We start from the raw sequence: 21,414 nt of genomic DNA on the forward strand, positions 1-21,414 counted from the left end.
TGCATTTCAATAAAGAATCTCTGGCACTTCTTACACATCAGCAGTTGAGAACTTCTGCTAGGTGCTTGCTTACACCACCAACACACAACAGCCTCACAAAGCAGCCTGCTTCAGGTCTAAGAAGGCCACTGTTACAAAGTTTAAGACATGGGGCACAATTTGGCCTCCCTGTAACTTCATTCTGCCTCAGATCTGTCGCCAGCAATGACTGGGAATCAATTTAATCCCTTTTCTAGGTGGCAGTCCTCGAGTCCATACGGCACCTCTCACATCCTCAGTCCACTTTGAGTACCTTCACCCTATTTCCTAAGCAGCCGCTGTTTGGTCCTCTCGTCCTTGTGTGCCACGAACATGCAGGAAGGGCAAGGGGTGAGAAGGGGCTCGCACCAGAACTAAGTCCCTAGGTTTAGTGCCTAAGGAACTGAAATGAAATGTTTCCCGTGGGAATTCCTAACTCCAAGGGATCGGCCATCTTTCCACAGCTCCCGGGGTGGCTCTGCTGCCCCCCTGCGGGCCTAGGGAACACTGCAGGGGTATGAGCAGGTGGTGGGGCTGCTCTCCCCACACGTGGGAGTGGGAAATGGAGAGAACCCGCCCCTTAGAGGAAAAGCCACGAGTTGCTGTTGTGCTGCGGGAGAGAAAGGGAGAAAGAAAGCGTGCAACAGGGAGTGGGAGCCCCAAGTGAAGAGGAACCCCACAGAGTGAGGCCTGGACACCGGGACCACAGAAGTGCTGAGTGCCGCCCGATTCTGGATCCCACTCTGCTCAGCTCAGGTGAGTCCGGCAGCCCTGGACAGCCTGTGAAGTTGGAGACACAGTCCTAGCAGAGGGTTTCTTGAAATCATTCTCAGGAAGATGCCAATGTGCTGATTTATGCTTCCTGGAAAGAAAATGACTGTATTGTGGAAGTGCTTTTCTTAATTGTATGGCGGGAAAGAAAACAATCTTCACTGAGTCTAAGGCAAATGGGTTTTCTGGAGAAGAGAACAATTGTAAAGGGATAATGACTGCAGGGCGAAGGCACGTTGTGTGGGTCTCTTAGAAACAACCTGCCGGCTGCAGGACAGCGAGTGGGGACTACAGACGTCACCTCCGTGTCTTACCTGTTGGGGCTCTGAGCAAGTGGCTTTGACTTGGTCATTTTAAAGGGGTGGTAGAGCTCAAAGGAAGTGCATTTTTCATTTCCTAGGAGCAAACAATGAAGGCATCCTAGGGAGGTTGTGGAATGACTCTGAGACACAGTAGGTATGCAATAACCTCCACTGAATTCATGCATTCGGGCATAGTTAGGAGAGAAAACAGCACAGGTTACATAGAGAGCTACAGATAAGAAAGGACTGTGTCCTGAGCACCCAAAATGTTTGTTGGAAATATTCAACAATACTAGTTAACATCTGCTTTGAAGGAACAGGTATGGGGATGGTTAATGTCTGATATTCAATGTTATTCAAAACCAAGAGTGAGTCGGTCCTCACAGTTGATTTAGGAATAAATAGTTTAATTTACCAAGCCAATCAGTAAAAACACAATCATATATATATATATGTGTGTGTGTGTGTACACGTACACACACACACATATATATATGTTTACTGTTGGTTCATGACACAACTCAGAGGTTAAAAAAAGGTAGAATTTTACAAATTTGAACTCTAAAACTGAGAACATTAGACAGACATAGAAAGTTTCTCAGATCTAGTCCTATTGGCATTTTGGAGCAGATAACTCTGTTGTTGGGGACTGCCCTGCTCCTTGCAGGATGTTTTTCAGCATCTCTGGTCTCTTTATCGACAGCCCTGCCCCAGCTATGACTATTAAAAATGTCTCCACATATTGCCAAATGTGCCTTGGGGGTCAGATCACCTCTGATTGAGAACCACTGAGATATATCAATTGGATTGAAAATTGAAAATGCATTGAGCATGTCATTTGGCAAATATTATTGATTAATTCCCATTGTGCCCTTTATTATCACTCAGCTGCTAGGATAGGAAGCAGCAGGAGCTATTATCACTGCCCTTCTAGGTGCAGAGGCAGGTGTAAGACACACAGTCCTATCACAGCATGCACAAGGATGGACTTGTAAGTCACTGCTTGTTCACACTGGAGAGAAGCTACTGCCCAGCCTGTTACCCCAATCTCTTCCTGTTTCAGATTTCTAACAAATAAGAAAACTTTCTATCAAATAAGAAAAAAATGTACATTTTCTTAGTAGAAGGTATAGAAATTGACTAAAATCTGTGTCATTACAGATTTTAGTCAATCATTAAATGGATTGCATTGACATGAATCCCTCATTAGTATGTATTTGCTCTATTGGGCATCTCCTGCTGTGGAGGGACCCTCTCCTGGAAGAGCTGCCACTTCAAAGGGCTCCAAGGAACGTGCAATTTTTTGTGAGTTGTTCAAGTCCCCACCATAATAGTGAATAGGTCTTTTGTAGCATATTTGAATCTGCAAATTCACACAGTGAATTCTGTGAATCAAAAAGTAGATTCACTGCTATTTTCTCAAATTGCAGCTTTCTTTGTGGGCTTCCTCTGAATTGAAATAAATCCGTATCATGGGTCATAAAAACCAAATCACAAAGGGGAACATACAACTGGGAAATGAGTCTAGAAAGAATAGGCAATATCACTGGCAATCAAATATGTAAATTAAAATAATTAATTTCCACTTTTGCCTATGAGAGTAATAAAAATGCATTAGTCTTTCAGCCACCCAGTGCTGGTTAAGTGTGGTGAAACTGCCACTCTCATATTGCTGATGGCACTGGAAATGGATACAACTCATTTAGAAGTCAATTTTACCTCAAAGCCAAAAAGTTGCTTATTCTTTTTAATTAAATAACTATTCCAAGAGATCTATATGTGCATAAAACAAAGCACTTTTCATGGAGAGACATGTGTCTTAGGATTAGTTATGAGTGGAAAGTAAATATGCAACAAGATATAGAGAAATATAGTTTGATATAACCTACTCTGTGGATTATAATTCAGCTGCGAAAATGAGAGTTCTGAAGACCAAATGGTGACAGAAAGAATGCTTATGTCAAAATATGATGTGTTCACTTAATGTGCCTGATTATTGCAACCATGTAAAATTTGTGTACATGCACATATGCATATGTATATATGCATATACTTAAAAGAAAAGCTCCAAAATACTAGCAGTTGTTGGGCTAGAAGTTCTGCCGTTGTTTATAATGATTAATGATTTTCTTTTCTCCATGATCTAATTTTTCTGAATTCGCTTTTGTAATTTTTAAAGAAAATATTCCAAAAGAGAAAAATATTGCCTACCACCATCAATCAATCTCCTTTTTGTTTCTGCTTCCTGGTGGACTTACTCCTTCCTGCTCATCTATCCCCTACATGCTACTTTTTAAAAATCTCTGGACTTTTGGAGAGCAAACTACTTTTCATTTCAAATAATACTTCTTGAATTTTAAGAGGTTTTAAAAAGAAGTCTAAACTTGTAATGGTAAAACCTGCTAATGGGGGAAAAGGCAAGGCAATATTTGGGCATAAAGTGGAAATGAAAATACTTCCCACGCCTGCCTGCGACACATTCCAACCTACCCCTGCCCCAGCCCCAGTGGCCCCATATCCCTGTACCTGGCTTCATAGGGAACAGTTATTCACAGTGGTTTACCGTTTATGCTTCTGATCTTTTTCCATGTGTTTACATAGATCTGCAGACATTATTACATGCATGAGGTCATATGATTTTGTGTGTGTGTGTGTGTGTGTGTGTGTTTAACATTGTATTCCTTGTAAGGGAAGTTGAACATAATATGCAAAGTTTGTCGGCCAGCATTTGGGACTATACCTGGGAATTCTGTCTTCCCTTTCTGGCTGGTTGCCAAAGCTGAGTTCTACTGCCACTGCTACCTGTCTCTTAGGGAACATTCTTTAAGGTGTGACAGAATTAACAGCACATCATTCTTTTTTTAGTTCTCATCCATCTTGCCAGTTTATGAAAATAACAAGCTTGAAGGAATAAGAGTCTCCTCATTTATAAAATGGATCTAATACCTGCACCTTGTGTTGGTGTGTTCTATTGGCTCCCACCTCATGTGGTCTGATACTACTATCAATGAAGATATCACTGTTTTTCAGATTGATGTTTCTACCTTATTCACAGTTAGTGGCTAGAGGGATCAGCCAATTTAGGATATTTGAATTTAAAAAAATGTATATGCAGCTCTATATTACTTTTTGTGGTGAAACATTGTTCTTCAGGATTCACAGGAGGCTAAAGTGTGTGCCTCTTACCCCAAGGAATGGCCCAAGATAGAAATGTGTTGTTATAATGTGACAAAGACAAATCTCGTTAGTTTCTGCAAAGCTGCTATGGATTTGAAGACTGGAATGTCTTGGTTTGTAGGCACTGATAGAAACTGTTCAACACATTTCAAAGGAATTTTCTAAATCAGTGGCAACTCCACCATGCAAGTATAAAGAGATGGCTCTTATGTCTCCTCCCTCTGTTTTATCCCTTCTGTGATCCAGGAGAAAAATGCTGCGGTTCGTGAAGTACACACTCTCCCTGTTATGTGAAGTGTACCCTCTGTGTTCCCTAAGAACGGTGAGGAAAGGAGCCGACATTCCAGGCCTTTAGGAGCCATGATGGGCCATGGCCCCTTTAGATAACTGGGCTTATCATTGGGTCCAGGAGGACCCACTGTTCTTCCAGGCAGGGTTTTAAAGTGGCTTAGCTTCTGTGACACCCCTGTGGCAATCAACCTGATGAAGTGTGGACATCAGCAATAAATCTGTAATTCATACAGTAGCCATTTGTCCATGGCTTGGGGCCTACTTGCTGTGTAACAAAAGGATGTGCACCTGGCAAACCCCATTAGGCCAGAGAGCTGGTCTCATTTCACCTTGATCGGTAGAATGTCAGAGTCAAAGGATGCGGAAGGGGGCTGTGGTTTACTCAGGGCCGCGGTGTTCCTGGATTTTCTGTGTATAAGGACACCAGTCACAGTTTTTGCAAGGACATTGTGGGGGAAAATGGAGCCTTGTGAAGAGACATTTGAATAGTAGTTAATGGAATTATTCATTAAACATACTGAAGACCTACTGCGTGCCAGGGAGACAAGGACTCATGTGCATTCTCCACAGTTGCTTCCAGGAGAAGAGTGGGCGGGGGAGCCTGCGTCAGGAGGCAGAAACAGCAGAGGGACCGCTTGAATCCCAAGTGCTGCATTTGGGATTCCTGGGGTTTGGGGGGTCAGAAAACCTTGGGTGCTCAGCCCTGCCACTCTGTGTCCCATCATCTCACTGCAGTCAAAACTATCAAAGTCCATTCTGGTTAACAGAGTAGGCACCTCAAGTTTGGCAGATCTCAAAACACCTGGATTCCAGTCTGGCTGTGTGATCTTGGGCAAGTCCTTCACTTTTCTGACCCTCAGTTTCTTCATCTGTAAAATGGGGATAAGAATTTTTACCTGGTTAAATAGGATCAAGCATGACAGGACTGACCAGGAAGCCACCGTGATCTCCTTGCTTAGTCCCTGACTCACTTTGGGAAGCCTCTCCTTTCCAGGTTTCTTCTCCTTTATATTCTTGCTCTGGGGTGAAGTGGAGAGATTCTGGGCTTTGAAGGCACAGAGTCCGGGTTTCAGATAGAGTCTCTGAGGCCTCATTTCAAACTCCAGTTCTACCACTTACTAGTTGGGTGACTTTGAGCAAACAAATTGATCTGAATCTTGGTTTTCTCTGTAAAATGGGGCATACCTGCCTCTGAAAGAACTAGGGAGACTAAATGAGGTAACGTGGAAGACCTTGGCAGGGCGCTGGTGATACGCCTCTCGTTCGGGACTGACTATCTCTGGTCACACTGCCTCCTGCTATAAAGGTCCTGCTGACACAAAGCCAGGTTTTGAGCATGACATGTCCTAGAAGGACAGTGATGGGCAATAAGATCCCCGAATCTCAGCCGAACCACCCTGCTCATGTGCTAGCAGTGGATCAGCTACAGAGAGAAGCTGCGGGCTGCGTGGCTCCTGCCTGCAGGCCCATGCTGACACTGGCGGTGGAATGACTCGCCTGCTATGAGCCACAACTCTCCTTCTGTCATCATGACCACCTCTGTCCTCAGACTACAAATCTTCCTCATCACAGCCTGTTCCCCCTGCCCTAAGCTCTAGTTCACCAGGTAGTGCTGCTAAAATGCTGTGGTCCCCTGGTTTGCAAACCCCTGCAATATGAGAGAAAAGGACCCTGTTGAATCATGCTTTTAAATGGAGCCACGGCTACTCTGGACAGGTTCCTGGGGAGACTTTGTGCGTGAAGTAAGGATGTCTGCCCCAGATCCTGCCTGGATCAGCCAGCCGCCACGGAGGCCCTACTCCCAAGCACCGAAATGGTGGGAAGTGGTAGAACCACGCATACCTAGCCTCAGGGACAAAGTGACTCCTTTCCTCTCCTAATGTCTTTACAGGGCTACTTCATTTTACCGGACAGGAAACTTTGCTGTCTTGATGAGCTGGAGTTTTTCTGTGGATTTGAAATGTGTATGACTATTTCTTCCAAGGAAGGAAAGCCCTTTCTCTCAGTGTCAACCAATTTGCCCAGACCACAGCAGGTCCCCAGGGGAGCCGGGGTGGCGCTCCAGGCCGCTCGGGTCTCGACCCAGGCTGCTCTGGTCAAGGCCATGGTTCGCCTTCGGCTTGGACCCTGGGAGAGTGCAGCAGCTGCATCAGGAAGTGAGGGGCCCCTTGCTCTGTACCTGGATCCATACCTGGATCAAGGGTGGACTCTGCCAGTTGCCAGCTCTGGTCTTAGGGTGAATCTTAAGCTCTCAGGGTCTCTAAGGTACCATCTGTAAAACGCAGTCAATAACACTTCCCAGATAGGATTGTTGTGGGATTCAATATGAGATGGCCTATTTAAAGAGTTAACACAACGCCTGGTGCAGCCATTGCTCAGCAAGTGAGAGCTCTTACCATCTCCCCGTCCAGGCCTGTCTCCAGCCAGTCTTCCTGGCTGGTTTCACTGGGCAAGCCTCTTAACCTCCCTGAGCCTGGTTCCCTCGTCTGTGGAACAGGGGGTCTTTTTCTCAGCCCCACTAACCACTAACAAGGCCACACCTGACTGAGACCACCCTGCAGGCCACCACAGACATGCACAGAGGGGGTTGGTTATTGGTGCTGAGTAAATCCTTCCACCATCCTTTCTAATGAATTATTTTTAATCCTCAGAACTTTGTCAGCGAGCAAGAACGATGCCAGGAGGTCTGGAGAAAACGTGTCATCAGTGCATTTCTAAAATAGCCAGCAATGGTGAGTCACAGCTCTGAGAAATGCCCTGGTTTTGTAGGATTGGGAGCTCTGGGATCACCCAGTGAGCTAAAGCTGGAGTGGATCATATGGGTGGGCTGCACTTGGTTTGGGGTGGCCCCAGGGTGGTAGAACTGGGGAAGACAGTATCCGGCCCTCGGTTGGCTGCCTTCTCCTTCCATTCCTTACCTATTCACCTCTAGCTTTCCATAGTTCACGGTATGTGTTTTCCGTGTAATATGTGTTTGAAAAATATGTGTGTGAATGGAGTCACTGCTACAACCAATGTATGATGGCAGCCGTGCTGGGCAACATGGCGGTCAGTGTGACACTTTGGACCTGGGTAGCTTTCCCTTACTCCTGCCTCAACCTGTCTCCTTACTAAATTGGACGTTTCCCCACTATCACCTGCTGGGGCCTTTGTGTCCAGAGGGACTGGACCATATTTCAGAAGGCCCAGTCTCTCTTGTGTTTGGAATATCCCAAAAGTGATCCCAAAATCAGATCCCAGGCCTTGGGGGTCGCTGGAATGAAAGCTTTTACATCATGGTGAGATGTATGGTCTTTTACAGATGAAATGTGAATAAAGGGAACATTGTGGGAAGCCTTAAGCAACTCATCTCCAAGCACTAATGTCCGGAAGCAGCAGTCAGTGGGTAGTGGTGGACTAAGGTGGAGGGTCAGCAGAACAAGGGGCTGACACCTTTCCTTACCTGTACTTACCATGTCCTAGCACACAGTGTCCACCTCCCACCTCTCCTCCCGTGACGTCTCCCGCACTGCTGCATGCCAGCACCTCCAGCAGTGCCTGACACACAGTAGGAGCTCAATAAATAGGCACTGACTGACTAAGCAGGTAAATGAGTGAAGCGCCGGCTCCCAGATACAACTGGCCTTCTCCATTCGTCGATGGGCCCGGTGCCCACCTCATTCTCCTAAGGCACAGCCCTGACATTTTACTCCCAGGGACAGCTGTAAGAGCCACCCCACTTTCACCCCTGGAGCACACCTACTGCTGTGGGGGCCAAAGTGGGACAGTGGTGCTGGAGCCTCTACCCAGGGCCTCTGCTGCTCTGGCAGGATAAAAACTCATAGGTTTACTGCTGGCAGGGAAAGGAGACACCATCAGCTATATTGTTGCTCTGTATCTTTGGGAAATTAACCACCACCACCTCCCCCAACACACATCCTACCTGTTTATGCAACAGAAGTGCTGATGGCAACAGCAGGTTGGCAAGAGAGGAAGTATTATGCTCAGGGTTTCCCAGAAAAAGGGATGTTTCCTGACTGCACTGTAAATCTGCAGGTCAAGGTCTAGGCCAACCTTGGCCTAATGATGGCCTCTTTGATTGCTGAGATTTCTGCCCTCGTTATATGAATAACTCCATCTTCAGCCAGCACAATGGCAAGGCCTCCTAACCGCTCTCGCTCCTCTTGCCCGTCCCCTCAGCACCTCCTCTGGGGAGGTCCTTCACTGCACAGTGACTCCCCATTCCTGCAGAATGAAACAGAAGCTTCTGTTCTCTTGCAAAACCCTTTGTGATTGGGTCCCTGTTTACCTCTTGAATCACTCCTTCCCTTCTCACTCTGGAAAATCCAGCCAGACAAAAACATTTTAGGTTTCCTAAAAACACCAGCTTCTGTTTTCCCCGTGGGCCTTCCATCATGTGGGTGAGAGAAAAAGAGCTGAACTCTCCCTTTTATAATGAAGCCACTCCAATGATGACGTGAACCCACTTACTCTGCTCCTAGGGCCTGATCACTTCTCATTTAGGCTCCACTTCCCAACACTTTTGCATTGAGGATTGAGTTTCCAACACATGAACTTTAGGGGACACATTCAAACCGTAGCACACAAAGGAGATATGACAACAAAATGCAATACTTCACCCTAGATTGAAGCCAAGGGCTTTATTAGGTCATCAGCATTGGAATATGGATGACAGAGTAAACATTGTATCAATGTAAATTTAAGAAGCTGAGACTGTACTAAGGTACTATATTAATAAGAGAATATCCCTATCCCCAGGAAATGCAAACTGGGATTATTTCCAACTAAAAAATTTAAAAACTTAAAAAGCATGCAGATGGAAACCTGAGTGGCAAGTATCTGAATGTTTGCTCTATTACTCTCTGTATTTGTATGAATGTTTAAGGATTTTCATAATTAATATGTCTTTTAGAACCTAGGCTGGGAAAAATTGGCCTCCTTGGCCTGATCCCAGACCTGATAAAATAGTACATAGATGCAAATGCATGTACCGTAGTGTTTTCCTTTCAAGTGACTTCTAATTTTTCTTCTGTCTTGTTTTCAACATTTTCCACATTTCCTATAAAGCTACATACTTATGTAATTAGAAAATAAAAGTTTTGGCCGGGTGCAGTGGCTCACGCCTGTAATCCCAACACTTTGGGAGACCAAGACGGGCAGATCACGATGTCAAGAGATCGAGACCATCCTGCAACATGATGAAACCCCGCCTGTAGTAAAAATACAAAAAAAAAAAAATTAGCTGGGTGTGTTGGCGTGCGCCTGTAGTCCCAGCTATTCGGGAGGCTGGGACAGGAGAATCGCTTGAACCCGGGAGGTGGAGGTTGCAGCAATCCGAGATCGTGCCACTGCACACTCCAGCCTGATGACAGAGTGAGACTCCGTCCCCAAAAAAGAAAAAAAGAAAATTAAGGTTTTATTTTTACTTTATCTTATGCTTTAAGAACAATCTCCAGATATCCCCGTTAGATTGGTTGGTGCTGTCCCTATCCACATGTGGAGTTTGCTAAGTGGTGACGGCCTCAAAGGAATGGCTTGTTTATCTGGTCGTTCATCCAGGGAGCAGGGTGGTCTCCGTGCTCTCAGACCCCAGCAAGCCACCTGCGGGAGCTTTCTGGAGCTCTCTTGGGCCACTGTGCAGCCTTGGCTCTCAGCCTCCCCACCTGGCACTCTCTCTGCCAAGCTCTCTGCTGCGGCACATTTGCTTCCCTGCGGCCTGCGGCCACCCTGGAGATCACTTCCATCCCCGGGCAGCAGTGAAATCTTGATGAATACGTGTGCAGCATGTGCAGTGGACTCCAGCCCTCACAGGATAACTCAATTAAACGGACAAGTGCAGTGAATCCAGGTCATTGCACCTGTCAGCGGGTCCTGGGAAGTCCCCTTCAACTCCACTTGGAGACAACAGCAGAGAAGGGCCCAGCAAAGTCCATGTTCAAGGGGGACACCAGGAGAAAGACCTTCTGCTCAGGCCTGGATGAAGGAACCGTGACTCCAGGTGGTGTTTGCAGGCCCCCAGCTATGAGAGAAATTTACGCAACTCAACATACTAAACAGACAGTGGCAGATTTTATTCTACAACACTGGCCAGGAGAAATAGCACATTAATTTATTTTTAACGTACTTTTAAAACTTTAAAACTTCTTCCTCTCTAAATAAAATTCATTTGACTCTGAACTCCTACTTGCCAGAGTACCAGGAAAATCAGTCCTGGGCTTGTGGGTCCCACAAGAATTCAAGTGTGGGAGTTGCAGAGGAGGAATCACGTTTTCCTCTTTTGGGGGTCTGGGGCAGGGCGTGCTCCTGCTCTGTGGTAAGCCATTATTTCCTCTACAGACCCTTTGTGCAATGTTTAAAAGGTGGCCCCCAGCAGCGGTAGCTTCCAGGACACAGTTTAGGAGTAGATCGTGCTTTTGTGGGAAGAAAAGTGCACCCCTCTTCCAAGCGAGAGGATTTCCAACCTTCACTCAGCCCCAGAGCCTCACACAGGCCCTCTCTTCTCTGCACAAACCACACAGCAGCACGCTGTGTCCTTGCTATCAGGCCAGCACCGGTATCAAGCTTGAGATGTCAGGGTTTTTACGAGCCTGGGGACCTGGTGCCTCCTCCCTAGGTGCTTCTAGTAGCAATTCCTTTTGACTACTGCAAGGAAGGGGCCACCAACCCCAGGTTCTACCCTCAGCAGCCCCTTCTTCATTGCTCCTCCTCTTTGGGGGACTGCCCTGCATCCCTTTTTATTGGGACAATCCCATAGAATTACTCTTCGTGGGCTTCAAGAAACACAAGGTTGCCCTCTCTTTTCAGGGATTAGAGAGAGAGATGGCAGCATCGCTATTGCGGAAGGGTCCAATATTTCTTACTAATTCGTCCTGTTATGTGAACAGCTGAAAATCTCAAAAGCAGGCAGTGGAGGTGGTTTTAGAAACCCATACTGCAGTTCATTCCCCTGGCACATTAAATGCAGTGAATTCTGAACCAAATACATCCTTTCCCTAAAGCCCCTCCTCTTTCTGTCTCTCACATTTCTCTCAGTGCCTCCACCATGCTTGTCACCCAAGCACAGCACTTCAGTCATTCTTTTCTCCTTTCTTCCCTTCATTCCCACACCTAGTGGGTGCTCAGGGGCCTGCCAGAGCCTCACAATTGCTCTCCAGGCTTAGTTATGCAACAGCCACTTCACTGGTCTCTTCACCCCCAGAGCCACCCCCTTTAGTCCCCATTTTCTCCAAAGGTTCAGCTTTGATGATGCCGCTTTCCAATTCCAAACCCTACAACTCTTTTTATCTTCCTAATAAAATCCAAATAACCATATGCAAAACAGAAATGCCCTCTCTTCTCAATATCTAGTTTCCATCTGATCTCTCTCTGTTTTGATGGATGATGGACGCTCAGTTCCGTTTCATGATTTGCCACTCCCCCAAACCACTCTGAGTGTCTCTGTCTCTCAAATCTTTTGTTTCCTCTGGGTTTTTTTCCTTTGACTGAAAAGCCATCTTCCCACAATTCAGTCCATCAAAAATCCTACCCATCCATCAACACCCGGTACCAATATCACCTCCTCCTTGAGGCCTTCCTTGATTTCCTGGGGACTCTTTCCTCCTCCAGGCTTCCTTACTGCTTCATGCGCTGCCCCTGCTGGTCCATTCCACACACTGATTTGTACTGTCCCTTGGGTGCACATCTCATCTCCCTTGAGAGGTCTTGAAGTCCTCATTGCCGAAGCTTCTTATGCTCACTTTGCATCTACCCAAACCTTGGTCGAATGCAAGAATGAATAGCTGAATATCTATAAAGAAGTTCATCTCTGTTCAAAGTAGATGAAGTGCTAATAAAAATACCCCCTCATGTAAATTGCTATTAGCTGTGACCTCTGGGGATTAGTGGGTGGCTGTGGCAATGCAGGGTGCTGGTGCAGGGCTGGAGAAGAGGAGTGGGTGGAAACATGAGGCAGAGACAGAATGACTGAACATACCAGGAGAGGGCAGAAGTGGTCTGGGTGACTGGAGTTTGGACACCATTACAGATACAGGGAGGTGGAGAGGGCAGTTTGGAAAGAGGAGTTTAGTTGGAGTTTCTCTTCCTGCACTCTTTGCCAGTTGCCTTCTAGGTATTTGATAGCTCAGTGGAACCCCGAAGTGTGGTGTTGCAGAGAAAAACTGCTGGGTCCTGGTCTCAGTTTCTGCACTAAACTGTCTAAGCAAAAGATCTGGGGATACATTAATACTTGCTATTCATAGGAATCAGACTCTGGAGATCCTTGAGAACAGACCACAAGCTACGCACTTTTCCTACCAAGATTACCCATTTAAAAATGCATTGAATTCTCCCAGATACCTATTTTGACTGATAACTGGATGGCAGCGTATCTTTAACACCTGCTACCATGCCGCTCCCTCCAACAATCATGGGCAGCAGCAATCAACAGCCGTGAGAGCAGCCCACCCTGAAATGCACTGCAAGAGGGGAGTGAGGATCTGGAGCCAGCAACCCAAAAGCCACCCTGAGGAGGGCATCCTTCCCAGTGTTCTGTCTTTTCCCAACCTTCAGTAAATCAGGAATCAGCTTATCTGTGTTCTTGGCATAAATAATGACTTGACTCCAACGTTTTGATTCTAATATCCTCCCACTATTGCTCTAATTTTGAATTATTTTCTCCTTTGGGACCCTCAAGTTGAGTTTTTTTTTCACTCAGCTCTTTCAAACTGACTTTCTAGATGGAGACTCTCATGGTATCAGAAGCCAGAATGTCGCACTCTGAGTTGCATTGGAATTGGTGCTCAGTAGACCAGAGGCAGTACAGTATTAACTAGTGGTGGTCACTGCTGTCAAGCCGCTGCCATCGCAACAGCGGCATCACCAGAAAGCTCAGCCTCTGTTCCAGAGAGCTCCAAAGACTGAGGATGGGTAACCAGATGCCCCAGGAGGCAGGGAGATCAGGCGAGAGTGGGGCTCCCCGATTCCTGACGGTGGCTTGGGTGTCCTTATTAGGAGCAAGGGGTAAAGAAGGCCTCATGCCAGTAACTGCTGATGACTTCCATCCCAGTGGATCCTACAACCTAGCCCAACCCCAGCACCTCACACCACGTTGAGCAGACGACTCTAGGAAGCTCCTGAAGATTCTCTAGCCAGCTTACAGAAACAGGCTACTTCACAATCACCTGGGAGTTGCTTTTATTTTATTTTATTTAGATGGGGTCTTGCATTGTTGCCCAGGCCGGAGTGCAGAGACAGGATCATGGTTCACTACAGACTTGAACTCCTGGGTTCAGGCGATCCTTCCATCTCAGGCAGCCTCCCCAGTAGCTGGGACCACAGGTGCACCACCACACCTGGCTAATTTTTGTATTTTTTGTAGAGACGGGGTTTTGCCATGCTGCCCAGGTGGGTTTCAAACTTCTGGTCTCAAGAGATCCACCTGCCTCAGCCTTCGAAAATGCCAGACAGGTGTGAGCAACCATGCCAGGGTGGGAGTTGCTTTTAAATGCAGATTCCCAGGTGCCATTTGTCTGATCCTGGTTTGTGAGATCTAGAGCGGCCATAGACCCTGAGAGTCATGGTTCTGTGGTTTAGCGAGCAAAAGTGAGCCTCATTAGACTTCCAGCAAGCGCGAGCCTCTTTAGCCCCAGATCTGGAGCAAGAGTGAGTCTCATTAGACCTTGAGCAAGAGTGAGCCTCATTAGACCTCCAGTAAGAGTGAACCTCATTAGACCTCGAGCCAGAGTGAACCTCATTAGACCTTGAGCAAGAGTGAACCTCATTAGACCTCGAGCAAGAGTGAGCCTCATTAGACCTCGAGCAAGGGTGAACCTCATTAGACCTTGAGTAAGAGTAAGCCTCATTAGACCTTGAGCAAGAGGGAGCCTCTTTAGACCTCGAGCAAGAGTGAACCTCTTTAGACCTAGACCTCAAGAGTGAGCTTCTTTAGATCTTGAGCAAGAGTGAGCCTCTTTAGACCTCCAGCAGGAGTGAGCCTCTTTAGACCTAGAGTGGTGATCTAGAGAAGTGAACTCACTGGATGAAGCCAGGGTGCAGCCTGAGAACAGGACCAGGGAGTAAGGCTGCCTCCACATGGGAGTTAAGGTGTAGAACAGTCTCATCTCTGTTCAGAGACCATGAGAACCACAGTGTATACCTCACCTGTTGTTTTCTCGATTCTTCATTTGATTCCAAAGTAGGGGCTGAAATAAAGGGGAAGCCTGGGTCTCCTTCCCTCAGGAATGGAAAATAATAATAGTAATGATAATGGCCAACATGTATCGGTGTTTATTATGTGGCAGACCCTGCGTTTAGTGCCCTACACAGATTATGCAGATTATGACATTTGATGATTTTGGTAAGTCTGTTAGGAAAGTCTTGTAATCGTGCCCATGTTTGCAATGAGGACATTGAAACCTCAGAAGTTAAGAGTCCTGCAGTCCATGCTGCAGGTGGTGAGGAGCGGAGTGGGCTGTGTCTCAGGTGGCTTGGCTGCAGGTGGTGAGTCTTTACAGCCTCCTCCAGGTGGTCATTAAGAATGTTCTGGCCCTGGCCATCTCTCTCAGCCCTGCTGGGAGGTAGTGAAGGGGAGGTAACGTTTTACTTCTCCACTCTCAGGGCTTTTCAGCTGGGCCTGAGAATTAAACTCACATAAGACAGATTAACAGGAGAAAAGCACACTAATTTAGTGCAAGTTTTACATGACACAAGAGCCTTTATAAGAAGTGGAAACCCAAAGAAATAGCAAAACCCAAATGCTTTTATACTTGGCTGAACAAAGAGAGGTAATTGCAGGAAAGGAACCAAACTATGTGGGGAGGCTAAGGGAAGATAAGAATGATTTTGACAAGATCTGTTTGTACAGAATTCTCGTGGTCTCAATGTCCCATCCTTGATGATAAGAATGGTGCTTTCCTCTGGTATAGGGAAGACATCCTCTACGTGGGGCTTTTATTTCCCACTTTTAAGAAGGAAAAGGGGAGGGTCAAGGCACCTTTCTTCCATCTGCTATTTTTTAAGTGCCTTTAGCTCCAAATAGCCTTTATGCCACAGCTGCATAGTTTGGGGTGGCATATTCTGCCACGCTTCAGTAGGGAGCTTGGGTGACAGGTGCCTCCTTGGGGACTGCTCCATTTCTTTGTGTCACTCACTGCCTGGATTATATATGTGGCCAGGTGGCACCATCTGCCTTAAGCTTGCAGCACAGGGAAGGATTTTCTGGAATCCTGATCACTTTTTATCATCCTTATAACAAGCTCCAAGGTCAGAAATACAGAATGGCATTCAGCAACCTCTTGACTTTCTGTCCTTTGCCAGTAAGAAATTTCTTCCTTGACCCCCACTCTAAGTTGAAAATTAAAACAGGTGTGGCTAGACTAGATTAGCTGAAATTCTCTCTAATTCACCACACCTGCCAGCGGCACTGTGTCACCCGTGACCAGCAGGGCCCCGGAGTAAAACAAAAATGCAAAGTACCTTGTTCAAAAAGCAGGAAAGAAGCACTGTTCAAGGGACTAAAATATAAAAAGCTTTTTCCTTTCTTTTGAAGTCTCTCTTTTGGACTTTTTATTTGCTATTTAATGTCATTTTTAAGTAGGGGGAAATCAAAATGTGTAATTATTAGTATATATTTTACCATTCATCTTAATTTTGTATGCCAGTTTTATTTATTTATTTATTTATTTATTTATTTATTTATTTATTTAAGACGGAGTCTCGCTCTGTCACCCAGGCTGGAGTGCAGTGGCGCGATCTCAGCTCACTACAAGCTCCGCCTCCCGGGTTCACGCCACTCTCCTGCCTCAGCCTCCCGAGTAGCTGGGACTACAGGCACCCGCCACCACGCCCAGCTAATTTTTTGTATTTTTTTTTTTAGTAGAGACGGGGTTTCACTGTGTTAGCCAGGATGGTCTCGATCTCCTGACCTCCTGATTAGCCCGCCTCGGCCTCCCAAAGTGCTGGGATTACAGGCGTGAGCCACTGCGCCCGGCCATAATGCCAGTTTTAAATGCAACTGTAAGAGCATTTAACTCATATGTTGAGTCACTGAAGTGACACAACTTGTGTTTCATCGCTCTTATACATATTTTGTTTTTACTGGAACATTGGAAACATTGTACAAAACTAACAAGTCTTCATTTTGCTTCTTGATATGGGCGCATTCTGCCCCCATTCTCCACCTTCTGCTCACAGATGGGTGAGGAAGGTCTGAGAGGAAAAAATTGACTAATTTAGGGGTCAGAAAGGGGTTGTTGGGGTTCCTTAGTTGTCCCTGTTTCTTAGAACAGCATTGCCTTCTGTCTGCATCTGAAGCGAGTTCTGGTTCAGATGAAAGTATATCTTCTCAGGACTGTCAGCCCCCTGCTTACTTGGTTGAAGAAAACACACTTTCCTCGTATTGGCTCCGAGTCTTGCAGAGTAAATGTGAATATTGGCGGTGAAGAGCAGCAGACGCGAGCATTTCACAGGCTCCCTCTGCTCACACGTATGCCTCACTGTCCTGTCCAACTTCACTTACAATACACAATTTCGAGAGAAATTTATTTAGAATTTCAAGATGGCAACAGAAGAGTGTCAAACCAGATGCTGGGTCCTCCCAAGCATGGGGCCGTTAAGTTGCATGCCTGTGAAGCTGGCTCTGGTGATAGCATCGTATCCAACTCAGGGATGTTTGGAGGGGAGGAGTGAAATTGGGGCAAATCACTCTGTGTGCCTGCCCCCATCAACATTTCCTGGAGGTGAAGGTCAAGATGGGCATGGAGGGCAACTTCTGGAGTCTCTTTGAGAGAGGGGCAGACCCTGCCCTGTGCACCCTGCCCGCTGTGGGTAGCAAGATCAGAGCTGGCATTTGGTGGTGTGCACATGAGGCTCCCAGCTGGAGGCACTTGCAGCCTTAGATCTCTTCTCTAGAGAAGACAGATTCCCAGATAAATCCTAGATCTTTGACAATTCAAAACTGCAAAGGGCCTTGCAGATGAAGCCAGGTACAGTGGGCGCTGTATAGTATAGAAAACCCAACTCAAGCTGGCTAAAGTAATAAAGGGGATTTATTGGCTCCTATACGTGGCAAATCCAGAAGTAGTTTAGCATCAAGGGTGGTATGATTCCATGGGTGACGAATGTCACTGAGAACCCAGTTTCTTTTCACCTCTCCTCTTGCCTCTCAGCATTGGTCTCATTTGCAGGCCGGCTTCCCGTCATGGTGGCAAGAAGGCTGCCAGCCACCCCCGGAGTGATTCAGTTCTTCACCAGTGGCCAGGAAGGGAGAAACCTTATTTCCGGAAGTTTTGTCAGCAGAGTGAGAAAGCTTTTTCCTGACTCTCAGTAAATTTCCCAATATAAGTCATGAGCCCACCTACTAATAACATATCTGGTAAGTGGGGCTCTTCTGGTTAATTGAGGGTGAAACTTCATGCCCTTTTCCATGGCCAGGGTGGAGTCAGCTTCTGCTAGAGTACATAAACGGCACAGGAGAATGGGGAGGTAGGGAGGTGGTGGTACCCGAAAATAATTGAGGTGATGACCTAGAGAGGAAGGAGCAGATGCTGCAGAAGCTACCATGACATTCACTCAGAGATCCTCTGTCAGCTCTCAGCATGACAACAGGACTCAGCAGAAAACACAGATGTGTGATGCTGTCAAGACTCTGACAGTGGGAACTGGGGGGCAGGCCTACCCAAGAAGCATTCAAATTCACACTTTCCAAAAAAAATTACTGGCCAAGCAAAACCTATATCTGCGGTCCATTGAACAGATGAGGAAACCAAGAAGCAAAGTGGGGAAGTAATTGCCTAATCATAAAAGTTGCCCCATACTCTGAGGTCCTCATGCATACATCTGTCACCACCTTTTACAGAAGAGGAAAATGGCTTCAGGATGTCAATGAATTTACCCAAAGCCACATGGCCAGTGAGTGACAGGGCCAGGATTTGGACCCAAGCCTGTGTAGCCCCCATTCCTTTGTTCTTTCCCAATGTCTAAAAGTTGAATTGGTGGCATTAACAGAAAGAAAACCCCGAAGCCAGTTCAAAGCTCTATTATACTGTGTGTCAGCAAGAAGTTTTAGGAGCCCACCTAATGTCATGGGCTATGGAATATATAACCAAATGAATGGAAAGGGAAAAAGATTTTGTGAAGCAAATACTTTAAGTGATAAAGTGAGTTGTCAGTGAATTTTATCCAGGGAAGAGAAGAACCATCTGCCCTGGGTACAGGAGCCCAGGAAGCACAGGGTGAGTCCTGCCTGGCTCAGTGGATGCCGGCAGCTTCTGGTGTCCTGGCACAGGCACAGTGGCAGTTTATAAACTCCTTTTCTATAAGCTGTCAGACTTGGAGAGGTCCTGCAGGAAATCTGGGCCTTGGCATCGGCAGAGTGATCACAAGAGATGTTCAGCTCTCTGAGAAATGCAAGTCTTGGCTTGCATCCACTGTGTGGGAGCCCCAGGCGAGCTGCGACCTTCTCCTCCTGTCTGCTGACTTGCCTCTGGAGAGAAAGTCAGGTTTCACAGGATGCTTAAGAAACTGCAGTGAAGAGGAAATGCAAGGGTCTGTGTGTTTCTAACCCAGTGCCTGCCCCTTCTTCTCCTTGCAGCCTGCTTCGTTTTTGTGCTCTGCGCTTTCCTGGCTCTACCGCTGTCCATGGCCTTCATAGGTAAGCTGCCTGCCGAGCTGCTGGACACCACAGGTCAGCCAGGTTGGGGCATGGACCCAAGGCGTGTAATCTTTAAACATTAAATATGTGTTTAAGAAGAACTGGCCAGCCCGATGATTCCCAGACACCTATGTACCATCTCAGAATGACTTGGTGAAGATTTAAACAACACACATTCCCGGGCCCCACCCTGGGAGATATCAATGCAGTATATCTGGGTGGGAACAGACACCCTCTTTTAGAAATCTGTCCCCAGATGATTCTGATCCCTCTAGCCCAAGTTTGGGAGTGACTGGGCTAGAGGTTTCCCAAAGTCCTTTCCCAGTTCCTATGTTCCCTTGTGGAAGCAGGATGCGAGCAATACAAAAAATGTACCTGGTGCTAGGTGACGTATGGGCACTCTATACATTTTTTTGCTGAATGAATGAATAAATATTTCCATAAATCACGTATATTAAACAACCTCATAATCCAGAAGTGTGACGTCTAGCAGAGGTCAGGGGAGGTCAGGGGAGGGGCACGATGGGGGAAGCTCCTTGAGTAGCTAAGAATTGTTATCACATGTCAGTGAAATTAATCTCATGCTCCTGAACACTGCTAGTGGGAGCCCCTGAGGCCTGCGTACAGGACCTAGCTACCCCTATTTACCTAGAATCCCAGCATGGCCGGGCACACTGGCTCACGCCTATAATCCCAGCACTTAGTGGGGCTGACGCGGGCCGAATGCTTGAGCCCAGGCGTTTGAGACTAGCCTGGGCAACATAGTGAGACCTTGTTTCTACCAAAAAATTCAAGTCTTGACTTAAAAATTAGCTGGCTGTGGTGGTGTGCGCCTGTAGCCCCAGCTACTCGGGAGATTGAGTTGGAATGATCGTGCCACTGTACCTCCAGCCAACTCCAACAAGAGTGAGACCCTGTCTCCAAAAAAAAAAACAAAAACCAAAAAACAAAACAGAAAAGAAGCTCAGCAGGCCCAGTGTTCTAGGTCCAAGCTCACAGCATATTGGAGCAGTTGTTGCAAAACAGCAACGAAACACCCAGTACCCTAATGGCTTAATGGGTAGGAGCCTTCCTTCCGAGGTGATGAAAATGTTTTTGAACTAGATGGAGGTGGTAGTTGCACAACATTGTGAATCCACTAAGTGCCACTGAATTATTCACTTTAAAAGGGTTTATTTTGTTATGGAAGTTTCACCGTGCCACTCCTGCTGAAGCCACAATACTAAAAATGGAAACAAAAACAGTATCCTTAGATCTGTAAGACATGAAAGCCAACAGCCTGACAGGAAATAAAAAAGAAGATGAGATTTTAAGGTTTGCAGAGAACTAAAACAGCCAAGTAGTCTGGGGCCATTTAGTGTAAGAGTGAACAATTCAGTCACTTCAGTAGGCCCTGGTGCTGTGATTATTACAGTGGAATTCAAAAATTAATATTTATCATATGACTCTGTTCTTCCAAGAAGAGTTCACAAGATGTTAGGCATACTCTGCTTAGGAAGTCAGGAATACTCTCCAGAGGGCATTCTATGCAAAATCTGTAAGGTAAGAGAACCCTAGCCTTTGGACTTTCGGGTTAATTATCTTTCTTTTTCTTTTCTTTTGAGACAGGGTCTCACTCTGTCACCCACGCTGGCGTGCAGTAGAACAATCTCGGCTCACTGCAACCTCCGCCTACCCGGCTCAAGCGATTCTTGTGCCTCAGCCTCCCAAGTAGCTGGGATTACAGGCGTCCGCCACCACGCCTGGCTAATTTATGTATTTTTAGTAGAGACAGGGTTTCACCGTATTGGCCAGGGTGGTCTTGAACTCCTGATCTCAAGTGATCTGCCCACCTCGGCCTCCCAAAGCACTGGGATTACAGGCGTGAGCCACCGCGCCCAGCCAGTTATCTTTCAAATGAACGTAACTGCAACAATTCATCCACCAACAAGGCTGCATAAAAGAGAAAAGACCCCACAAGCCAATTCCCATGGATATTATATTAAAATCACCACATCCACTGCAGAAAGAGGGTTTTGGAGGTCTTATTGCTTCTAGAGCAATATTGGTTATAGAGTTTGTGTTTGGGGTGATGAAAACATTTTGGAAATAGATAGTGGGGATAGTTGCACAAGATGATGCATGTAATTATGCCGATGAATTGTACACTTAAAAATTGTTAAAACGGCAATTTTTGTTGAGATAATTTTATCACAATAACAAATATTTTAAAAATCACTACATCTGGTA

The 21,414-nt window shown here is 46.3% G+C and overlaps 1 protein-coding gene across 4 annotated transcripts in view; it reads left to right on the top strand.

The window, feature by feature from the left end:
- The first annotated feature begins 596 nt into the window (after window positions 1-596).
- Window positions 597-21,414, top strand: part of TMEM272 (transmembrane protein 272) — a 31,736-nt gene continuing 10,918 nt past the window's right edge. For 2 of the 4 annotated variants that reach the window (XM_023187318.2, XM_023187319.2), the window contains exons 1-3: window positions 597-774; window positions 7,211-7,291; window positions 19,126-19,185. Coding sequence is in view for 1 of the 4 variants with exons in the window: in XM_023187319.2 (XP_023043087.1) it covers window positions 7,234-7,291; window positions 19,126-19,185 (118 nt within the window). In the remaining 3 variants the exon portion in view is untranslated. Of the gene's footprint in view, window positions 775-7,210; window positions 7,292-18,455; window positions 18,767-19,125; window positions 19,186-20,230; window positions 20,728-21,414 lie in introns of those variants that run through there. The other 2 variants (XR_002725412.1, XR_002725413.3) reach the window with 2 other exon arrangements.

This window comes from Piliocolobus tephrosceles, chromosome X, assembly GCF_002776525.5.
Source record: "Piliocolobus tephrosceles isolate RC106 chromosome X, ASM277652v3, whole genome shotgun sequence".
In the NCBI taxonomy this organism is placed as follows: domain Eukaryota; kingdom Metazoa; phylum Chordata; class Mammalia; order Primates; family Cercopithecidae; genus Piliocolobus; species Piliocolobus tephrosceles.